Genomic DNA, 17222 nt, shown 5'->3' on the forward strand with positions numbered 1-17222 from the left:
GAATGGATAAAGAAGAGGTGGTATATATATACAATGGAATATTATGCAGCCATCAAAAGGAATAAAATCTTGCCATTTGCAATGACATGGATAGAACTGGAGAGTGTTATGCTGAGCGAAATAAGTCAATCAGAGAACAACATGTATCATATGACCTCACTGATATGAGGAATTCTTAATATCAGGAAACAAACTGAGGGTTGCTGGAGTGGTGGCAGGGGGTGGGAGGGATGGGGCGACTGGGTGATAGACATTGGGGAGTGTATGTGCTATGGTGAGTGCTGTGAATTGTGCAAGACTGTTGAATCACAGATCTGTACCTCTGAAACAAATAGTACAATATATGTTAAAAAAAAAAAGATAGCAGGAGGGGAAGAATGAAAGGAGGGAAATCGGAGGGGGAGATGAACCATGAGAGACGATGGACTCTGAAAAACAAACTGAGGGTTCTAGAGGGGAGGGGGGTGCGAGAATGGGTTAGTTTGGTGATGGGTATTAAAGAGGGCACGTTCTGCACGGAGCACTGGGTGTTATGTGCAAATAATGAATCATGGAACACTACATCAAAAACTAATGATGTAATGTATGGTGAATAACATAACAATAAAAAAAAAAAGATGTTGGGTTGTCCACTCCAGTTGAATTTGGTTTCTTTTTTTAATTTTTTTTATTATTAACATATAATGTATTATTTTTTTCAGAGGTACAGGTCTGTGATTCATTAGTCTTTCACAATACACAGCGCTCACCACAACACATACACTCCCCAATGTCCATTACCCAGCCACTCCATCCCTCCCACTCCCCTCCCCTCTAGCAACCCTCAGTTTTTTTCCTGAGATTAAGAGTCTCTTACAGTTTGTTTCCCTCTCTGGTTTCTTCTTGTTTCATTTTTTCCTCTCTTCCCCTATGATCCTCTGCCTTGTTTCTCAAATTCCACATGAATTTGCTTTCTGAAGGATGTTTTACATTGTCTTCTTTGTTCATTAGGCTAGACTTGCACACAGTATTATTTTTTCTCATCTAAATTTTCAATGATATTAGTATTATTGCTCCATAAATTATTTGCATATTTGTGTTCCATGTGTTTCTATAATTGTACATCATAAATATTCTTAGGCATGCATAGAATATTGCTGTTCACTGGAAAGAAGCATTTGAGCTCCTATTGAATTTTTCTTCTGCCAGATGGCATTCCTGGTGTTCAAACATTTGTGACCTTCTTTGCTTTCTTGTTTCATTTACAGACATTAACTTCAGTTTTTCTTACAGTGTTAGTATAGGCCCTAGTTACTTAGCTACCCCATATGTGTTGTTGGTCCCTTGCCTCTAAACTCTCCAACAAAAAATCCTTCCTGGGCAACACTTCCATATACATCTCCTTATGCCCAACTTTTTTTCATGTCATTCACCTTCTCAAATGGCAGCACTGACTCTGATTACATATGGAATAAATTCAAATGCCTTATGCTGACACCCATAGATTTTTGCTATTTTGTTCCTGTCTGTCCATTTTTCTCACTATTCCTTCTTTTATCCATATGCACCAAATGAACATAATCATTTTTTTTCATTAAATGTTCTGGAAAAGAGAAAGAAACCCAGGAGATATGCATGCCAGGTATAGGTATTTATGAGTTGGCACCTGTCCTATTATGATCCAAGGTGAAGAATGAGATTAGTAGTGATTTCTATTAACAAGGACTCATAGAACCTACGAGGAAAATAAAAGATATCCTATTCCAGTTGGGGATTGGTGAAAACTGATTAATGGAATTATAGTCTTTGTGTAGCCGAGAATGCAGGGATCTCTAGGCTGTGAGGTAGGTTCTTAGAAGAAGAAATAATTCCATAACCTCTCTGAATTTCCATCGAATGATACCAATTCTTCTGAGGCTGAAAGCATCTGAAGGGCCAGATGCCAAAATGGTAGTAATATCCTTTTGTCTGGAGAAAAGAGCTTTCAGTACAAATAAAGGAGTTCTCCATCTGTGCAGGTAATCGATCTGTGGTGAACTCTCTGCTGTAACGTTCAGAAGCCGTAAAATCAATCATGACTGAGGGAAAGTAGTAAGGCTGCTAACATCACCTCGAAAGTTGATGCCTAGGGCCTAGAGACATGGTATTAAAAGCCCAATTTAGAATGCTGGAAACCACAGCGTCGTCTGGTGCTCATGACGGCAATGCCGGGTCAGTGAAACGGTGCTTATGCTAATTACGCCCACCTTGAACTTGCTTTACTGTTCTTGCCGTAAATGATGACTTTTACTCCATGATACCTAAAGACAATTTTCCACATCAGATACAGGTCCTAGAACCTTGGCTAAAGTAAAACTACAGGAAATATATATATAAATGGTTTAAGTAGATTTCCTCCCAGAAGTTGCTTAAGGGAAGGACTCTGCCCTTTGAGACATTTTATCTTGCACTTTACCATATACTTCCTTTACTTGCCTGTGTGAGTAGATACTCAATAACTATTTGTAAATATATGTTTTTAAAAATATGTCTGTATATAATATATTCTCCTTCCCATGGGACAGATTCTAGAATAGTCACTTATCAAATATTTATTGGGTGCCAACTGCATACAGGTGCTACTTTACCTTTAATGGATATAGCAGTGAGTGGATTAAGCTTTCATTTCTCATACAAAATGCCACAGATTTTTCCACTCACAAGCTCTTTCACAATATTTCTCTCTTCCTGGCTAAATGAGAAAGTGGGCGAATCATGCAGGTTCACTCTGTTTGCAAAACACGCAATCGGAAGCACCTGTTATGGAAAGAGCGCAGGGCAGCAAACCAGAGTTTGATTTCTGTTGCTCCGTTTATTAACTAAAGAATTGAAGGAAGTTACTTAAACTCCTGCTTTTGGTCTGTTTGCTCGGTTTGTGTGTGTTTTCATGCGAACACTGCAGTGACGTGATACTTTGCCAAGGCTAAGGATAGGTACTGCGGTGAGATTGTCTGGTTTTGAATCATTATTCTGCCCCCTGCCACTGTACTGTGTAAACTTGAGTGTGAGTCTTATCCTCTTTGTGCTTCAGGTTTCCCCTCTGTAAAATAGGGATAATAATCAAACATTCGGGTGCCTGGGTGGCTCAGTCAGTTAAGTGTCTGCCCTTGGCTCAGGTCATGATCTCAGGGTCCTGGGATGGAGCGCAGCATCTGGCTCCTGGCTCAGGGGGGAGCCTGCTTCTCCCTCTGCCTCTGCCTCTCCCCCTCTCATGCTCTCTCTCTCTGTATCTCTGTGTCTCAAATGAATAAATAAAATCTTAAAAAAAATAATCAAAAATTCCCCACAGGAATGTTTGGTGAATGAAATGAGTTCCTATGTGAGAAATACTTCCAGCAGCACCCGGCATATAATGTTGCATAAGCTAACTCTCATAACTGCTACTGTTACTAATACCTCTCTTGCAGTATTGTTGGAGAAATAATATAATGTATGTCAAAGTGCCCAGCATAGTACCACATATCTAACTACTTAATAAATGGGAATGATTACTGAATTGATTGTCACTATTTGAGGAGCCTCAGAAGCATCACTATAATGAAGAATAGTAGGAAGTAATGGAAAAGTTTATGTTAAATCAAGAGAAATTTTGTAAGGAATGGGGGCAGCAGAGCTGTCTTAAGGAAAGTCATAGTTGTCTGCATATGTAGAAGTTGTCTTATTCAGGGCGCCTGGGTGGCTCCGTTGGTTAAGCGTCTGCCTTCGGCTCAGGTCATGATCCCAGGGTCCTGGGATCGAGCCCCGCATCGGGCTCCCTGCTCTGCGGGGAGCCTGCTTCTCCCTCTCCCCCTGCTGGTGTTCCCTCTCTCGCTGTGTCTCTCTCTGTCAAATAAATAAATAAAATCTTTAAAAAAAAAAAAAAAGAAGTTGTCTTATTCATTATTGGTCCACTGATACATCATGATCTCCAGTAGATGGAAATTACATGTGTTGACTTATTATTACTTAATATAATATATAATAATACACATACCCACTGTAATCATATTTCTAAAATTCAAATTCAATCATGGTCACTCCTTATCTAAAGTACTTAGGTAGCAAATTAACTCTCAGGATCAATCCAAACTACACTCCCCTCCCCTTGTGCTGTGTATAAGCTGACCCGTCTCACCTTTCTGGTCTCGCTCCCTATTAATCCTCCACCACTCTACATTCTACTCCCACACACAAAAAAACATTTTCAGGTTTCAATTACATAGGTGCCCAGGCTCCCTGTGGGTCTCTGTTTTGAACGCAAAGCCTCCAGGATAGTCTACTCATCCAGTTTAAATACCATCCCTGCTGTGAAAACTTTCCTTGACTCCCAACCATTAGCTGCTCCTCTTGCAGTCCCATAGGTTTTATACACATGCTTCCAAGAGCATCATTGATCTTGATTTGGAATTTTATGGTATCTCTTTATCACAACATGGAGTAAGATCCATAGAGGATAAGGATCATTCTGATCCGTCCATGGAGTTTGACATGTAGTGGGTACAAGACAGAATATTTAATGAACAAATAAATAGGAAATTTAGTGAAGGGGGCAAAGGAAGCTGTATTATCACCGCTTCCCTGGGAAGAGCACTGAGAATCTGGAGGTCAATCAGTAATATCTATTGAAAGCCAAATGAAAAGCCTGCCCCATTTACACCAAACGTTGTCTGGGAGGGCTGGCCCTTTCAGATACTCCTCATGGACCACTCTGAGCAGCTATGGCCTGTGAGTGCAGCTGGGCTCGTTCAACTCGGGTGCAACTTCTGCCTAACACAGTGGTTCTCAGTCCTGGATGCATATTATAGTCACACGGGGAGACGGCAGCTTGCTTTTAATCCTCTCTCAAAACAGCTTGTGGCAGGGCGCCTTGCCACCTGATGACACCCCTACATGTTTATGGGAAAAGGAAAAATAAAACTCTGAAACTGCCTTTCATATACTTCTAGTTTTTTGGTTCTTTTTGGTTCATTATCACTGATATTTTGGTTCTTACTTGAAAATTCCTTCAAGTTTCATCATTAGCTTAAGTGATTTTAATCTGGTTTTCACTCCCTTACCCATTCCCCAAGGACTTGTCTGCCCTTTCCCCAATGAAGCTAAGAAGTTGTAGAGCATATATTTAAAATTATAGTCAGTTGAGGTTGGCCCTGGTTGAATTTCTTAGCTGTGGAGCAGGCTTATCATTTGCAGCTACTCATCCCTGACAATCTATGCTCTTAAAGTGTCCATTTCTTTTAAATGTGTTATTTTTCAGTAAAAATTTCCAAAATCTCCTTAAATGAGTTCTATCATTAGGCAGGTGCATGAAGAAAAGGAGCTTCAGGGAACTGTTATTTCAAACCCAGAAAGAGGCTCCAAGTTTTTGCAGGGGTCTCAGCGTAAATAAGTTATGTATCTACTGCCTGGTTACTACCTTTGGGCCCCCAAATTCAGCTGTTGATTCATTTAATTATGCATTCATTAAACAACAGGGTTATGTCAATTCCTTGCTTAAAATCCTCCAAAGGCTTCTCATATATTTCAAAATAATTTTCAGACTTTTTACCTTTTTTAATGTGTAAAAAGGCCCTAAATAGTTTTTTTTTTAAGATTTTTATTTATCTATTTATTTAACAGAGATAGAGAGCACAAGTAGGCAGAGTGGCAGACAGAGGGAGAAGGAGAAGCAGGCTCTCCGCTGAGCAGGGAGCCCGATGCGGGGCTCGATCCCAGGACCCTGGGATCATGACCCGAGCTGAAGGCAGCCGCTTAACTGACTGAGCCACTCAGGCGCCCCAAGGCCGTATATAGTTTTGGTTTAGCCACATATACCCACATACATCCTTCCTTCCAGTCCTTTTGAACCACTTGCAGGGCCCCAAAGGCATACCTCCATTCTTCATGCTTGTGCTCTATTCTTTCCTAAACTGCCTTTCCCATTTAGTAATTTGCCCAGACTTGTGCTATTCATTTTTCAAGAGTTGGGTATGAGTGTCACCTAAAGTGGGGTGTCTTACCCAACACCACCGTCATGGTTAATTTTATGTGTCAAGTTGTCTAGGCCATGGTACCCAGGCATTTGGTCAAACATTATTCTAGATGTTTCTGTGAAGGTGTTTTTAAAGAGGATATTAATATTTAAATTGGTAGACTTTGAGGAAAGCATATTACCCTCCATAATGTGGGTAGACACCATTTAATCAGTTGAAGGCCTTCATAGGAAAAAACAGACCTCCCCAAGCAAGAATGAATTGTGCTAGTAGACTGCTTTTGGACATTAACTGTGTCTCTTGCTTCAGTCTCCAGCCTGCCTGCCTACCTGGCAGATTTTGGATTTGCAAAGTTTCTACAATTGTATGAGACTCGCTCTCTCTGGCTCTCTCTGTTACTCTATCTTCCTTTCTCTATATTTTTCTCTGTGTCTCTCTCTGCAAGCACAAACAAACACATACACACACACACACATACACACACACACACCCCATTGGTTCTGTTTTTCTGGGGAACTCTAATACATCACCCATCCCCTTCTGAATCAGATGCTATCTCCTCTTTCTTTGTTCTCCCAAGATGTTAATGGCCCTGCTTCTCCCATGGCACTCATACCATGCCATGCTGAGTGACTGATCAGACTGCAACTTTCTTGAAGACTAGACAGTTTGCCATTTGACTTTATAGTCCCACCACCTAACCCAATGGTTATTACATGCTAGACACGTGCTAACTGTGGTGGATCAATGAATAGCACTATCTACAGAGATATCCAACTCAAAACCATCAGCATCTCTTGGATTCCTCTTTTTCTCAGTTCCGTTATCTAACCACTAAATAAATGATATCTTAATATATTTAATTCACATTCTCTTTGAGAATTTAGTAAAAATTTGTGTACTCTCCCAAGAAAACTCTACAATTCCCGCTAAATTTCACATATCTTCAAACTATGTGAACCCAGCCCACTTGTTGGGTAGGCAGTATGAGGGACATTTAGAGAACAATGATCAATAAGACATCATTGTTCTCAGCAAGTTTCCCCATGCACTGTTAGAGAGTGACACATAATCAAATAATTACAATATGACAAATGCAATAATCAAAGGAGAGAAACATTAACTCTGATTGGTATTTTCATAGAAGTGGCATTTAACCAAAGCCTTGAAGAAGCAAAAGATGCAGTAGAAAATAAAAGTTTAAGGAAATCCTATGAAAGGAAAACTCAAAAACAAAGCAATTACAGTTTTAATATCAATAATAGCAATACTCTATTCTATACATTATGCTAAGTGGTTTCACACATATTAACACACTTAATACTCACAAGAATCGCTTTAGGTAAGTACTATGATGTGTTAGTTTTGCTAGGGCCACCATAACACAGTACTGCAGCCTGGATGAATTTGTTCCCCACCCTAGACTAGAATTTTGACTGGGTGGCTGTAGGTAACCCAAGCAGTGGGTCTCAGAGACAATGTGATGATCACTGCATCTGTCTTGGCCTTCCAGAAAGATGAAACCTGAGAAATATAATCTCAGATTCTCTTATCCTTTCATTGTCTCACTAATCTCATAGCTTCACTTATTAACACAGGCTGATGGCTTCTCCATTTATATTTCTGGGAGTAAATCTTGCTCTGAAATCCAGGCCCAAATATTTAGCTGCCCACCTGCCATCCCCATTGGAATGTTTCAAAATTATCTTCAAGCACACAGCACATCAAAAATCATAATATTAACATCCTTTCCTCATGCCATACTTCCTCTCCAGCTGTCTACATCTTTGGGAATAAAAAATATTTTGTTCTGCAGTATAAGCCAGAAAACCTGGAGTTTTCTATGACACTTCATCCTTCAGTTGTACTGCTTGGACAGTCACACACCATCTTTTTGCCTGGACCTTGTTTTCACAGTGATTTCTTCATTCCTTGCTCCCTGTAAGGGATAGTTCCCCACAACGCAATCTGTGCAATCCTTTAAAAATGATCATCATACCAATTATTTAAAAATGATCACCCACCACCCCAGAGACAGTGACTTCCTGATGCTCTTAGGAAAAAGTACAAATATTTCTCATGTGTCTTCTGCTGCACTTCGTGATGGGGGCCCCATTTACCTCTCTAGCCTGATCTCTATTTTCTCCCTGCTTTCCATAGACCTATCAGTCATTTAGTTCCTTGGACTTGCTATGTACTTCTCATCAAAAGCCCTTTGCAAACTCTTTTCGAGTCTTCAGAAATGTTCCTCCACCATTTCTCTAAATATGCCTTTTCAACTCGGTTTAATAGACTATCAGAGACTTTCCCAGAGGCTGCAGACTAAATGAAGTCTCCCTATTACATCTTACCTTGTTGCTTTCTTGCATAGTATTTACCAGTCTGTAATTATAGATTTATTTTTGAAATTACTGGTTAGTATCTGTCTCCACCCCTAGACTCTAAGTACCACAAGGACAGGAAACTTCACCAAAGGTAACTTGGGGAACTTTTTCTTGCACAAAGACAGTTTATTATAGATGCTTAGAATGTACATATTCATCTATTTCTCAGATGAATAAATGAATGAAAACTTTTTCTGTTAAAGAGGTGTATGTTACTATTTTGTTGTGGTGATAGAGGAGGTACTAAAGCAAATCAGCTTTTAAATAAATTAAGGCTTTCTTGTTTGTTGTTCTTTTTTTTTTTAAAAAATAAACTCTTATTTAGAATAGTTTTCTAGTTACAAAAATGTTGCAAAGATAGAACCAAGTTCCCATATACCCCACATCTATTTCCCCTATTATTAGTGTCTTACATTAGTATGGAACATTTGTCACAATTAATGAAATAATACTGACCCATTATTAACCAAAGTCCATACTTTATTAAGATTACTTAGTAGTTATTTAATATCTTTTGCAGGATCCCAAGCAGGACACCTCATTACATTTAATCATCATCTCCCTTAGGCTCTTCTTGGCTGTGACAAATTTTCAGACTTCCCTTGTTTTGGATGTCCTTGACAGTTTTGAGAAATACTGCTCAGATTTTTGTAGAAGGACTCTCTATTGGGATTTGCCTGATGTTTTTCTCATGTTTAGACTGGAGTTACGTGTTTTGGGTAGGAAGATGACAGAAGTAAGCACCATTCTCTTCACATCATTTCAAGGTTGCATGCTAGCAACACATATGATTATCGATATTGATCTTGATCACCTGGCAGAGGTAGTATTGGTCAGTTTCTCAAACTGTTAAATGACTCCACCACTCTTCCCTAATGTACTCTTTGGAAGGAAGTCACTATGTGCAGAGTTATATACCACTTGCATTAAGTATTTGGAGTATCTACATAATTATTTGAAATTCTTCTGCATGGTAGACTTATGTATTCCCCCCATTTATTTATTTATTCATTAATTTATATCAGTAGTTTCAGTGGGTACCTCTGGTTGCTTTTATTGGAGAATATTTCTTCTGCTCTGTTCTGTAATTCCAATTACACATGTTACCTCTTTTGAAATTATCCCACAGTTCTTGATTTTTCCCCCCATTCTTTCTTCACTTTGCATTCTAGTTTGGGAAGTTTATCTCTCCAAGCTTACTGATTCTTTTCTAAGCTGCGTTGACTGATGAACCCATCAAAGGCATTCTTCATTTCTGCTACGGTGTTTTTGATTTCCAACATTTCCTTTGAGTCTTTCTTAGAGTCTTTCCACCAATCTGCTTCACTACCCATCTGTTCTTGCATGTCATTTACTTTTTCTGTGAGAGCCCTTAACATACTATTCACAACTGTTTAAATTCCCTGTCTGATAATTCCAATATCAATCTCATATCTGAGTTGGGGTTTACTTTGCTTTGATTGCTTTGTCTCTTCAGACTGTCCTTTTCTTGCCTTTTGGCATGCTATGTAATTTGATACTGAAAGTCAGATATATTTTATGGAGTAGGAGGAACTGAGGTAGATAGGCCTTTAATGTAAGGATGTATGTTGATCTGGCAAGAAGTTGAGCTGTGTTTAATGATTTTTGTAGCTGTAGGTGCTGGAGGCTTCAAATTTCCCTAGGTCTGTCTTAGTCTTCACTCTTGGATTTGGGCTTTCCTGTATACTAGTCCTCTGATACTGTCTGTCTTGTAGGTCTTTCAGTTGCAATCTCTGTCATTATACTGGAGCTCTGTTGATATCAAGGTGGGGTGGGGTGTTGTGTTCTAAAATATTCTGATTAAATTTCAGTCTTTTACTTGGCTAATGTCTTGGGGCTGTGACTTTTATGACTGTTTCTCCAATGGTATAGCTTTTCTTTTCCTCTCCTTCCTACATTTTTGGTTACAGTATTTCCAATTTATTTCCTTGAAGCCCTGACCAATGTGGCCTATGTTTTATTTCCCCTTAAGTGAGACAGAAAAGCTGGAATCCCCTTCTCCCAGTTGGATAAGGCTCTGGAAAGTTATTTCCTCTGAATGAAAGAGGTTTGTTATAGAGAAGGTTGGGGACTTTCTTCATAATGGTACCTCTCTCCCTCCCTCTGACAGAGCCAGGAGAGGATCTTTCTCCAGTCTTCATCATGAAAACCTGGTAGAGTTCCTGGAGTTAAAATCCCCAAATGCATGGGAGTTTCCCTAACACTGTGGCTCCCAGGAGTTTCTCACTACCACTGTTAGTCCATATTCAATCTCCAACCGTTCATCAAAATGTTCAAGTATCTCTACCCGTTTATGGATACAGCTATTTCTGTTCCTGAAGAGCAAGTCTCAGCTGTGTTCCCCTGGATGTACTTATCTCTGCAGTTTGGGAGGGGAGGGTGACTGTTTGTTCTGTGACCTCATTCTCTCATGGTCCAAGAAAAGTTGTTGATTTTCCATTAGTCTAGCCTTTTCTTCCTGTAAGGATGGAGTGTCCAGGGTTCTTACACATAAGACTTGAAACCAGATGTCTTGCAGTACTTTTATATATAAAACACATTCCTTCCTATTTGCATCTGCAATCATCTTTATGTTTTCCTAATTCCAGAAAACTGCCTAGATACAGATTATATAAATCTTTTGTAAGAAGATAAGTTCTTGCCAAAATATCAGTGTGATTATCTAAGTTAAGCATCAGTATTCTAATGTGAGTCATTTTAGACATGGTTTGATGAAATTAACTGAAGATGAGAACCACCAATGAAGAATTTAATCAAGATTAATACCTTCATTTTAAAAGGTTGATAAGGTGGGTGAGCACATTAATGGTTTTATCTATTAAATCTTTTGGTGCTAAGAATTGATGTCCTTGTCTTATCTAGGTAAAGAATTTTTGTTTCTTGGCAGAAAAAAACATTATTTATAAGCAGAACTATAGTAGTAATTTTTCTCAATTGATGGAAGGCACAATTTTTGCCTCAAGCTCTTATCTGGTAGCTCATTTAGAAACAGTGTGCTGTTTCTAAATCAAAGTTTAATAGAGGTGGGGGGGAGACTAATTGTATCAGAGAGCCTCCTTCTCATTTAAAAATACAGATTTGCCAGTTGAAAAGCTGATAAATATTGTTTAAGCATGTTTAAATATTGTTTAAACATTAAATATTGCATAATGCAAATAAAATACCTTTTAAAACATTATCTATAATACAATTCTCTTTTTTGTTAAAATATATGTAGTATTATTATGCAGATTTTATAAACTAGATATAACAGAAGTATGAAGCGATTATGTGAATTCTTTCTTCTCTCATTTCTGCTCATTTATATTTTCTGAACTGCATATAATGAACAAGTAATGCTTTTATGAAAAGAGAAACCTGCAGAAGTTAAAACAAAAAAACTAATTAATAAAATTTTAGGACTTGAATAGAATGTGGGACTTGTTAGGCCAGTTCCTAATTTCTGTAGTTGAGAAGGCACACACAGAAAAACCAATCTTTTTGAATTTTCTTTCTCATTCCTGCTGGTCAGAATCATAGTCCTTCTTAAAAAGATCCAGCTCAAAGGGGCGCCTGGGTGGCTCAGTCAGTTAAGCATCCAACTCTTGACTTCAGCTCAGGTCATGGATCTGAGGGTTGTGAGATCGAGGCCCGCGTTAGGCTCTACACTGGGCATGGAGTCTGCTTAAGATTCTCTCTCTCCCTCTCCCTCGGCTCCTCACACCCCCATCACTGCTTGCACTCTCCCTCTAAAAAATAAAAAACCTGAATGTTTGCCTAATTAAAAAAAAAAAAAGAACCAGCTCAAATATACATGGCTTTGGCATTTCTATAACAGTATGTCTCACTTCTCTCGCCAATTTTAACATTCTTCAAGGATAACATTAATAGTGAGGAGGGGGGAGAAGAGGAAGAAGGGGATGTGGATGATGATTGTTTCCACTTATATTTGTCAAGCACTTAAATATACATCTTACTTATATTATACTAATTAATCCAGAAATATTTTTCCCATTTCACAGGTGAAGAAAATGAAAATCAAACAGGTTAAGAAATTTTACAAAGTTCCCTTGTCACAACCCATGGAATTCAGGTTTTTATGCAGGCTCATATTTCTCCAAAATTTGACATATAATAAGTACTCAGTAAACATATTTAATAATTGAGCTATTTAGAGAGCATTTAATATTTATGACCAGATTTTCAGTGCTTATCAGTGGCCTGCTGATCTCTCAATTAATTCACAATTAAAAGCCAACTTGAACCACAACTAATATTTGGAGTCCAATTCTCTAAGCAAATAAAATTGTTTTCCATCATGGAAAAAATGATCACCATGCTGCCCTCCAGCATCATTGTTCTCTTCTTTACTGTACTTCAAAATGTTTTTTCAATTTTTGTTTGTTTGTTTGTTTGAAGCATTATCATTTTCCTTTTTAGCACCATTGCTGGGACCATGCACTTACCTTTTATCTCCTGGAATAAATTTTATAGCTAAGTACCATAGCTTACTTATTTAGCACTTTCACAAATATTATCACATAAGATCATCCCTTTGGAAACAGGACAGATATTATTGCTTTCATTTAAGGATGAGGAGGCTAGATCTTCAAGAATTTCAGTGATTTGCTTATAGAGTCATACAGCTTTTAAAGCACAGAGCTAGGCCTCAAGTGGAGTTCTCTGACCTCAGATCTTATTCTTCCCTCTGTTACATGGCCTAATAATACAAAGTCATTCTCTTTGTCACATTTTTTAGTGACACACTATAAATTCTCCTATAGGTTGAGTATTCTTACTCAATCTTTTTGATCCATTAATTGTTAAGCTTTTGTTCCAGTCAGAATTTTTAATTGTGCAGAACAGAGACTAACTCTGGCCAATTTATAGAAAAAGAATTTACTAACAAGAAATGGATAGTTCAGGAAATCATGGAGAAGCAGTTTCAGAAACAGGTAGGAACAAGGGAGGAAGAGGGTGGCAACCATGAGCTCTGCTAAAACCATGCTCTAGAACACCAGATATTTCCTTGCTGGTTCTTCTGGTCTTGCAATCCCTTAAATCCCTCTCTCCAAGTTTCATTAAGCATACTCTTCACTAAATATGGCAAGATGGTTGAAATAATTGAAAGTCCCCCTACCATGACCCCCAAAATGACCAAATTCCAGTACTGATTCCAACCTAGTTTTATGTGTTCTCTCTTTGGGTTAACTTTCTTTGAGATAAGAAACATTTAATTTACAACTTTGACCCAGTTGTCACTCAACCAATAATTACCCTTGCTTTGTAGCTTTCTGAAAGGTCTAAACTTGTCATGTAAGATTCACTTACTTAAGAAATTCCCCTTCCAAAGTTATCCTCCCATATTTCTTTCAAATGAGTAAGCTTCATCAGGGCCTGACAGTATGAACTAGTGCTTTACAAAATATTTTCAAAGCATGAAAAATATATTTGGCATCTTTCCATATCTTGGGATTTTAAGATATGCCTTGTTATTTTACTTTAAGAATTCTAAATATTTTATAAATAACATGTCTCTGAGTCTGAATAATCCTTTCCTCTACAGTATTTTTGAACAGTGGCTCCGAAGGCACCATCCTCTTCAAGAAGTTTATCCAGAAGCCAATGCACCCATTGGACACAACCGGGAATCCTACATGGTTCCTTTTATACCTCTGTACAGAAATGGTGATTTTTTTATTTCATCCAGAGATCTGGGCTATGACTATAGCAACCTTCAAGAATCAGGTAAAGTTTAATTTCTTTCATATGAATTAGTGAATCTAGTGTGACCAACTTCTTTTGAGAGAGTACCTAACCTTATGTATTTATGTTATCCCCAAAGCCTTTAAATTGGGAAAGCACATTACAACTCTTAATTTATCACTAATTTATTATTACACGAACGAAGTTGCAAGGATCTTTAAATTCACATCCATTCTGCATAATGTAGGGCATTTTGTATATGGAACCATGGAAAGAACACTAGAATTAAAATCAGAAAGGAAAAAATGAGTTTAAGACATGACTCTATCAGCTGACTGTTAAGTGACTTGGAAATTTTGCTTCAATCCCATGCATCTCAGTTTTTTAACCTGAAGTATTGGGATCAGAATACCACAAAGAGATATTGTGATAATTTTTTTAAAAGACTTTATTTGAGAATGAGAGAGAGTATGAGCTGGGGGAGAGGCAGATGGAGAGGGAGAGGCAGACTCCCCGCTGAGCCAGAAGCCCGATGCGGGCCTCTATTCCAGGACCCTGGGATCATGACCTGAGCGGAAGGCAGACGCTTAACTGACTGCCATCCAGGCTCCCTGAGATATTGTGATAATTAAATGAATATGATGTATTAAAGAGTCCAGTATGGTGTGGTACAAGATAGATATCCAGCAGGTTTAGAGTCATCTTTGGGAACTTTCTCCTAGGGTTACCAAGAAAATGTGGATATTTTTATTTTAAGTCCAATTAATAATAATAATAAACAAGAAGAAGGAGTAAAAGAAAGAATGAACTATTATGATAATTTTTATGACTATGATTAAGGTAATAGTATAAAACTCTAAGATTATAATTCTAACTGGGCTTTAAATAATCTTCCTGAGTAGAAATATGTCAATATCTTCTTAATAAATGAGGAACAGTTAGCAATGTCTTCCCCCACCCAAGAGCCTGCTACATGCAGATCTCATACATGTGTTATTAATCAATCATATATTAGATAAGTATTATTATCTCCAGAAACAGGTGAGGACACTAATACTATGAGAATTTAAGTGACTTTCCCAATATCAGACACCAATATATGGAGGAACCAAATATCAAAACCACAAGGCCCTCTCTTCAATTCAATACATTATGCTTCTACTCTAACACAAGAGTGTTTTTGGTCAACAACCAAAAACAGTAAAACAGCATATGGCTTGTAGGTAAGAGGTATTTGATAAGCACTGATATTTCATTATATTCATTGATAATTCATAAAAATGATAATTCATAACAACAAGAGAAATAAATTAAATTAATGACATTTACCAACTTCCAACCCTTGTGCTAGATTTTAAGGAAAATGACTGACATAGTTCCAAACCTCAAGGAGCTCCAAGTTCAGTGTGGAAGCCAGACAATTGTGCAAGAAAGTACAAAACATTAGGCTGTGTAAAGTGCAGCAAAAGAGTCATAAACAAAAATCCAACAGGAGCACAGGGGAGAAAGAAATGACTTCTGAATAATTCAGCCTAGAAAGACAAGACAAGACCCTGAAGGATGACCAGGCAAGTAGCAGATAGAAAAGGGCAGAGAATATTCTAAACAAAGAGAATAACAGGAAAAATAGAGGTGGAAAGTGTACAGTGTATTTATACAATGTTAATTTCTCCTATTTGAGTAGGAGAAGCAATGGAAAATTTCCCTGTGGAGAGAAATGGAGTCCCTTCATAATAACTAACATATATTGAGTATTTTTTATGTGACAGGAACTCCTCTAGGAGTGTCCTGTGCATTATTTCCTTTAATCTTCATAACTATTATATGAATGAGGTACTATTATTTCCTTTTTCCTTTTTTAGGTGAGAAAACAGAGGCTTAAAGAATATAAATAAGATGTCTCAGGCCATCTAGCTAGTATGTGGCACAGCAGAACCACAGTTTAGGGCCAACAGGAGAACCTGTATTTTGTCAACTTTTACCTGCCCTTTGGTGGACCATTAGCTGAACAAATATGGGTTTGATTAACCTGTTTTGTTTTATCTGAATCATAGCCAGTGGCTATGGCCGGCATTAGAAATCAGTTTCTTTGAAAACGTTAAGATCACTGAGAACAGGGGATTTTGCAAAGGGCAGAGGTGTGGTAGGGGAGTCAAAAAAGTGGCAGTCTCAAGTAACATGTCTTCCCTTCTGAAAGGGAGGGAAAGGAGCATATTGGTAATGGCTTTTCAGAGATTCACCACTTAGGATTTTATGATTTCCAAAACATGCCAGACTCTTTCATGGGCCCATGCTTTTAAACATGCTGTTCCCTCTGACTAAATTCTGATCCTGTTTATCCATTTGTCAAACTCTCAGATAGTAAATCATTTTATGCATATGTATATAGTCATGTCTAATCACTCCTTATTAGAGTTACATGTTTGAACCTTTCCCCTCTCCACCTTGACTATGAGTCCTACAAGACTAGAAATGACATTTTGCAAACTTCTCTAGTTTAAGTATCAAATGACATCCAGTATCATTGGGGTGAAATCAGTGAATCAATTTGAGTACAAGTGATATTGATCATGAAGTGTGGTATCTCTTAACCAATATAAGTAAAGCTTGTTATTAAAGTGTCACCCCTTTTAATACCCAGGTCATTTTTAGATATGTATTTTTAAAGTATTTCAAGTCTTCTATTACACTAGGTATTTTCTAGGTGGTTTTATTGATTTATTTATTCTGTCTTTTTTTTTGGATTTTTTTTATAATGTTATGTTAATCACCATACATTACATCATTAGTTTTTGATGTAGTGTTCATTGTTTGCGTATAATACCCACTGCTCCATTTAGTATGTGCCCTCTTTAATACCCATCACCATGCTAACCCATTCCCCCACCCCCCTCCCCTCATAAAATGAGTTTGGAAGTTTTCCTTCCATTTCTATTTTTTGGAACAGTTTCAGAAGAATAGGTATTAATTCTTCTTTAAATGTTTGGTAGAATTTCCCTGGAAAGCCATCTGGCCCTGGGCTTTTGTTTGTTGGGAGATTTTTGATTACTGCTTCAACTTCCTTAGTGGTTTTAGGTCCGTTCAGGTTTTCTATTTCTTCCTGGTTCAGTTTTGGTAGTTGATACATCTCTAGGAATGCATCCATTTCTTCCAGATTGTCTAATTT

General features: G+C 37.8%; 1 protein-coding gene across 1 annotated transcript in view; it reads left to right on the forward strand.

Moving 5' to 3' along the window:
• The window catches only part of TYR (tyrosinase), a 79188-nt gene that overhangs the window by 54563 nt on the left and 7403 nt on the right, over window positions 1-17222 (forward strand). Inside the window, exon 6 of the mRNA XM_081799008.1 lies at window positions 13917-14098. Within this exon, the coding sequence (XP_081655134.1) occupies window positions 13917-14098 (182 nt within the window). The remainder of the gene's footprint in view (window positions 1-13916; window positions 14099-17222) is intronic.

The sequence above is a fragment of the Leptonychotes weddellii genome, chromosome 11 (genome assembly GCF_054177405.1).
Source record: "Leptonychotes weddellii isolate Sample4059 chromosome 11, ASM5417740v2, whole genome shotgun sequence".
Lineage (NCBI taxonomy): Eukaryota > Metazoa > Chordata > Mammalia > Carnivora > Phocidae > Leptonychotes > Leptonychotes weddellii.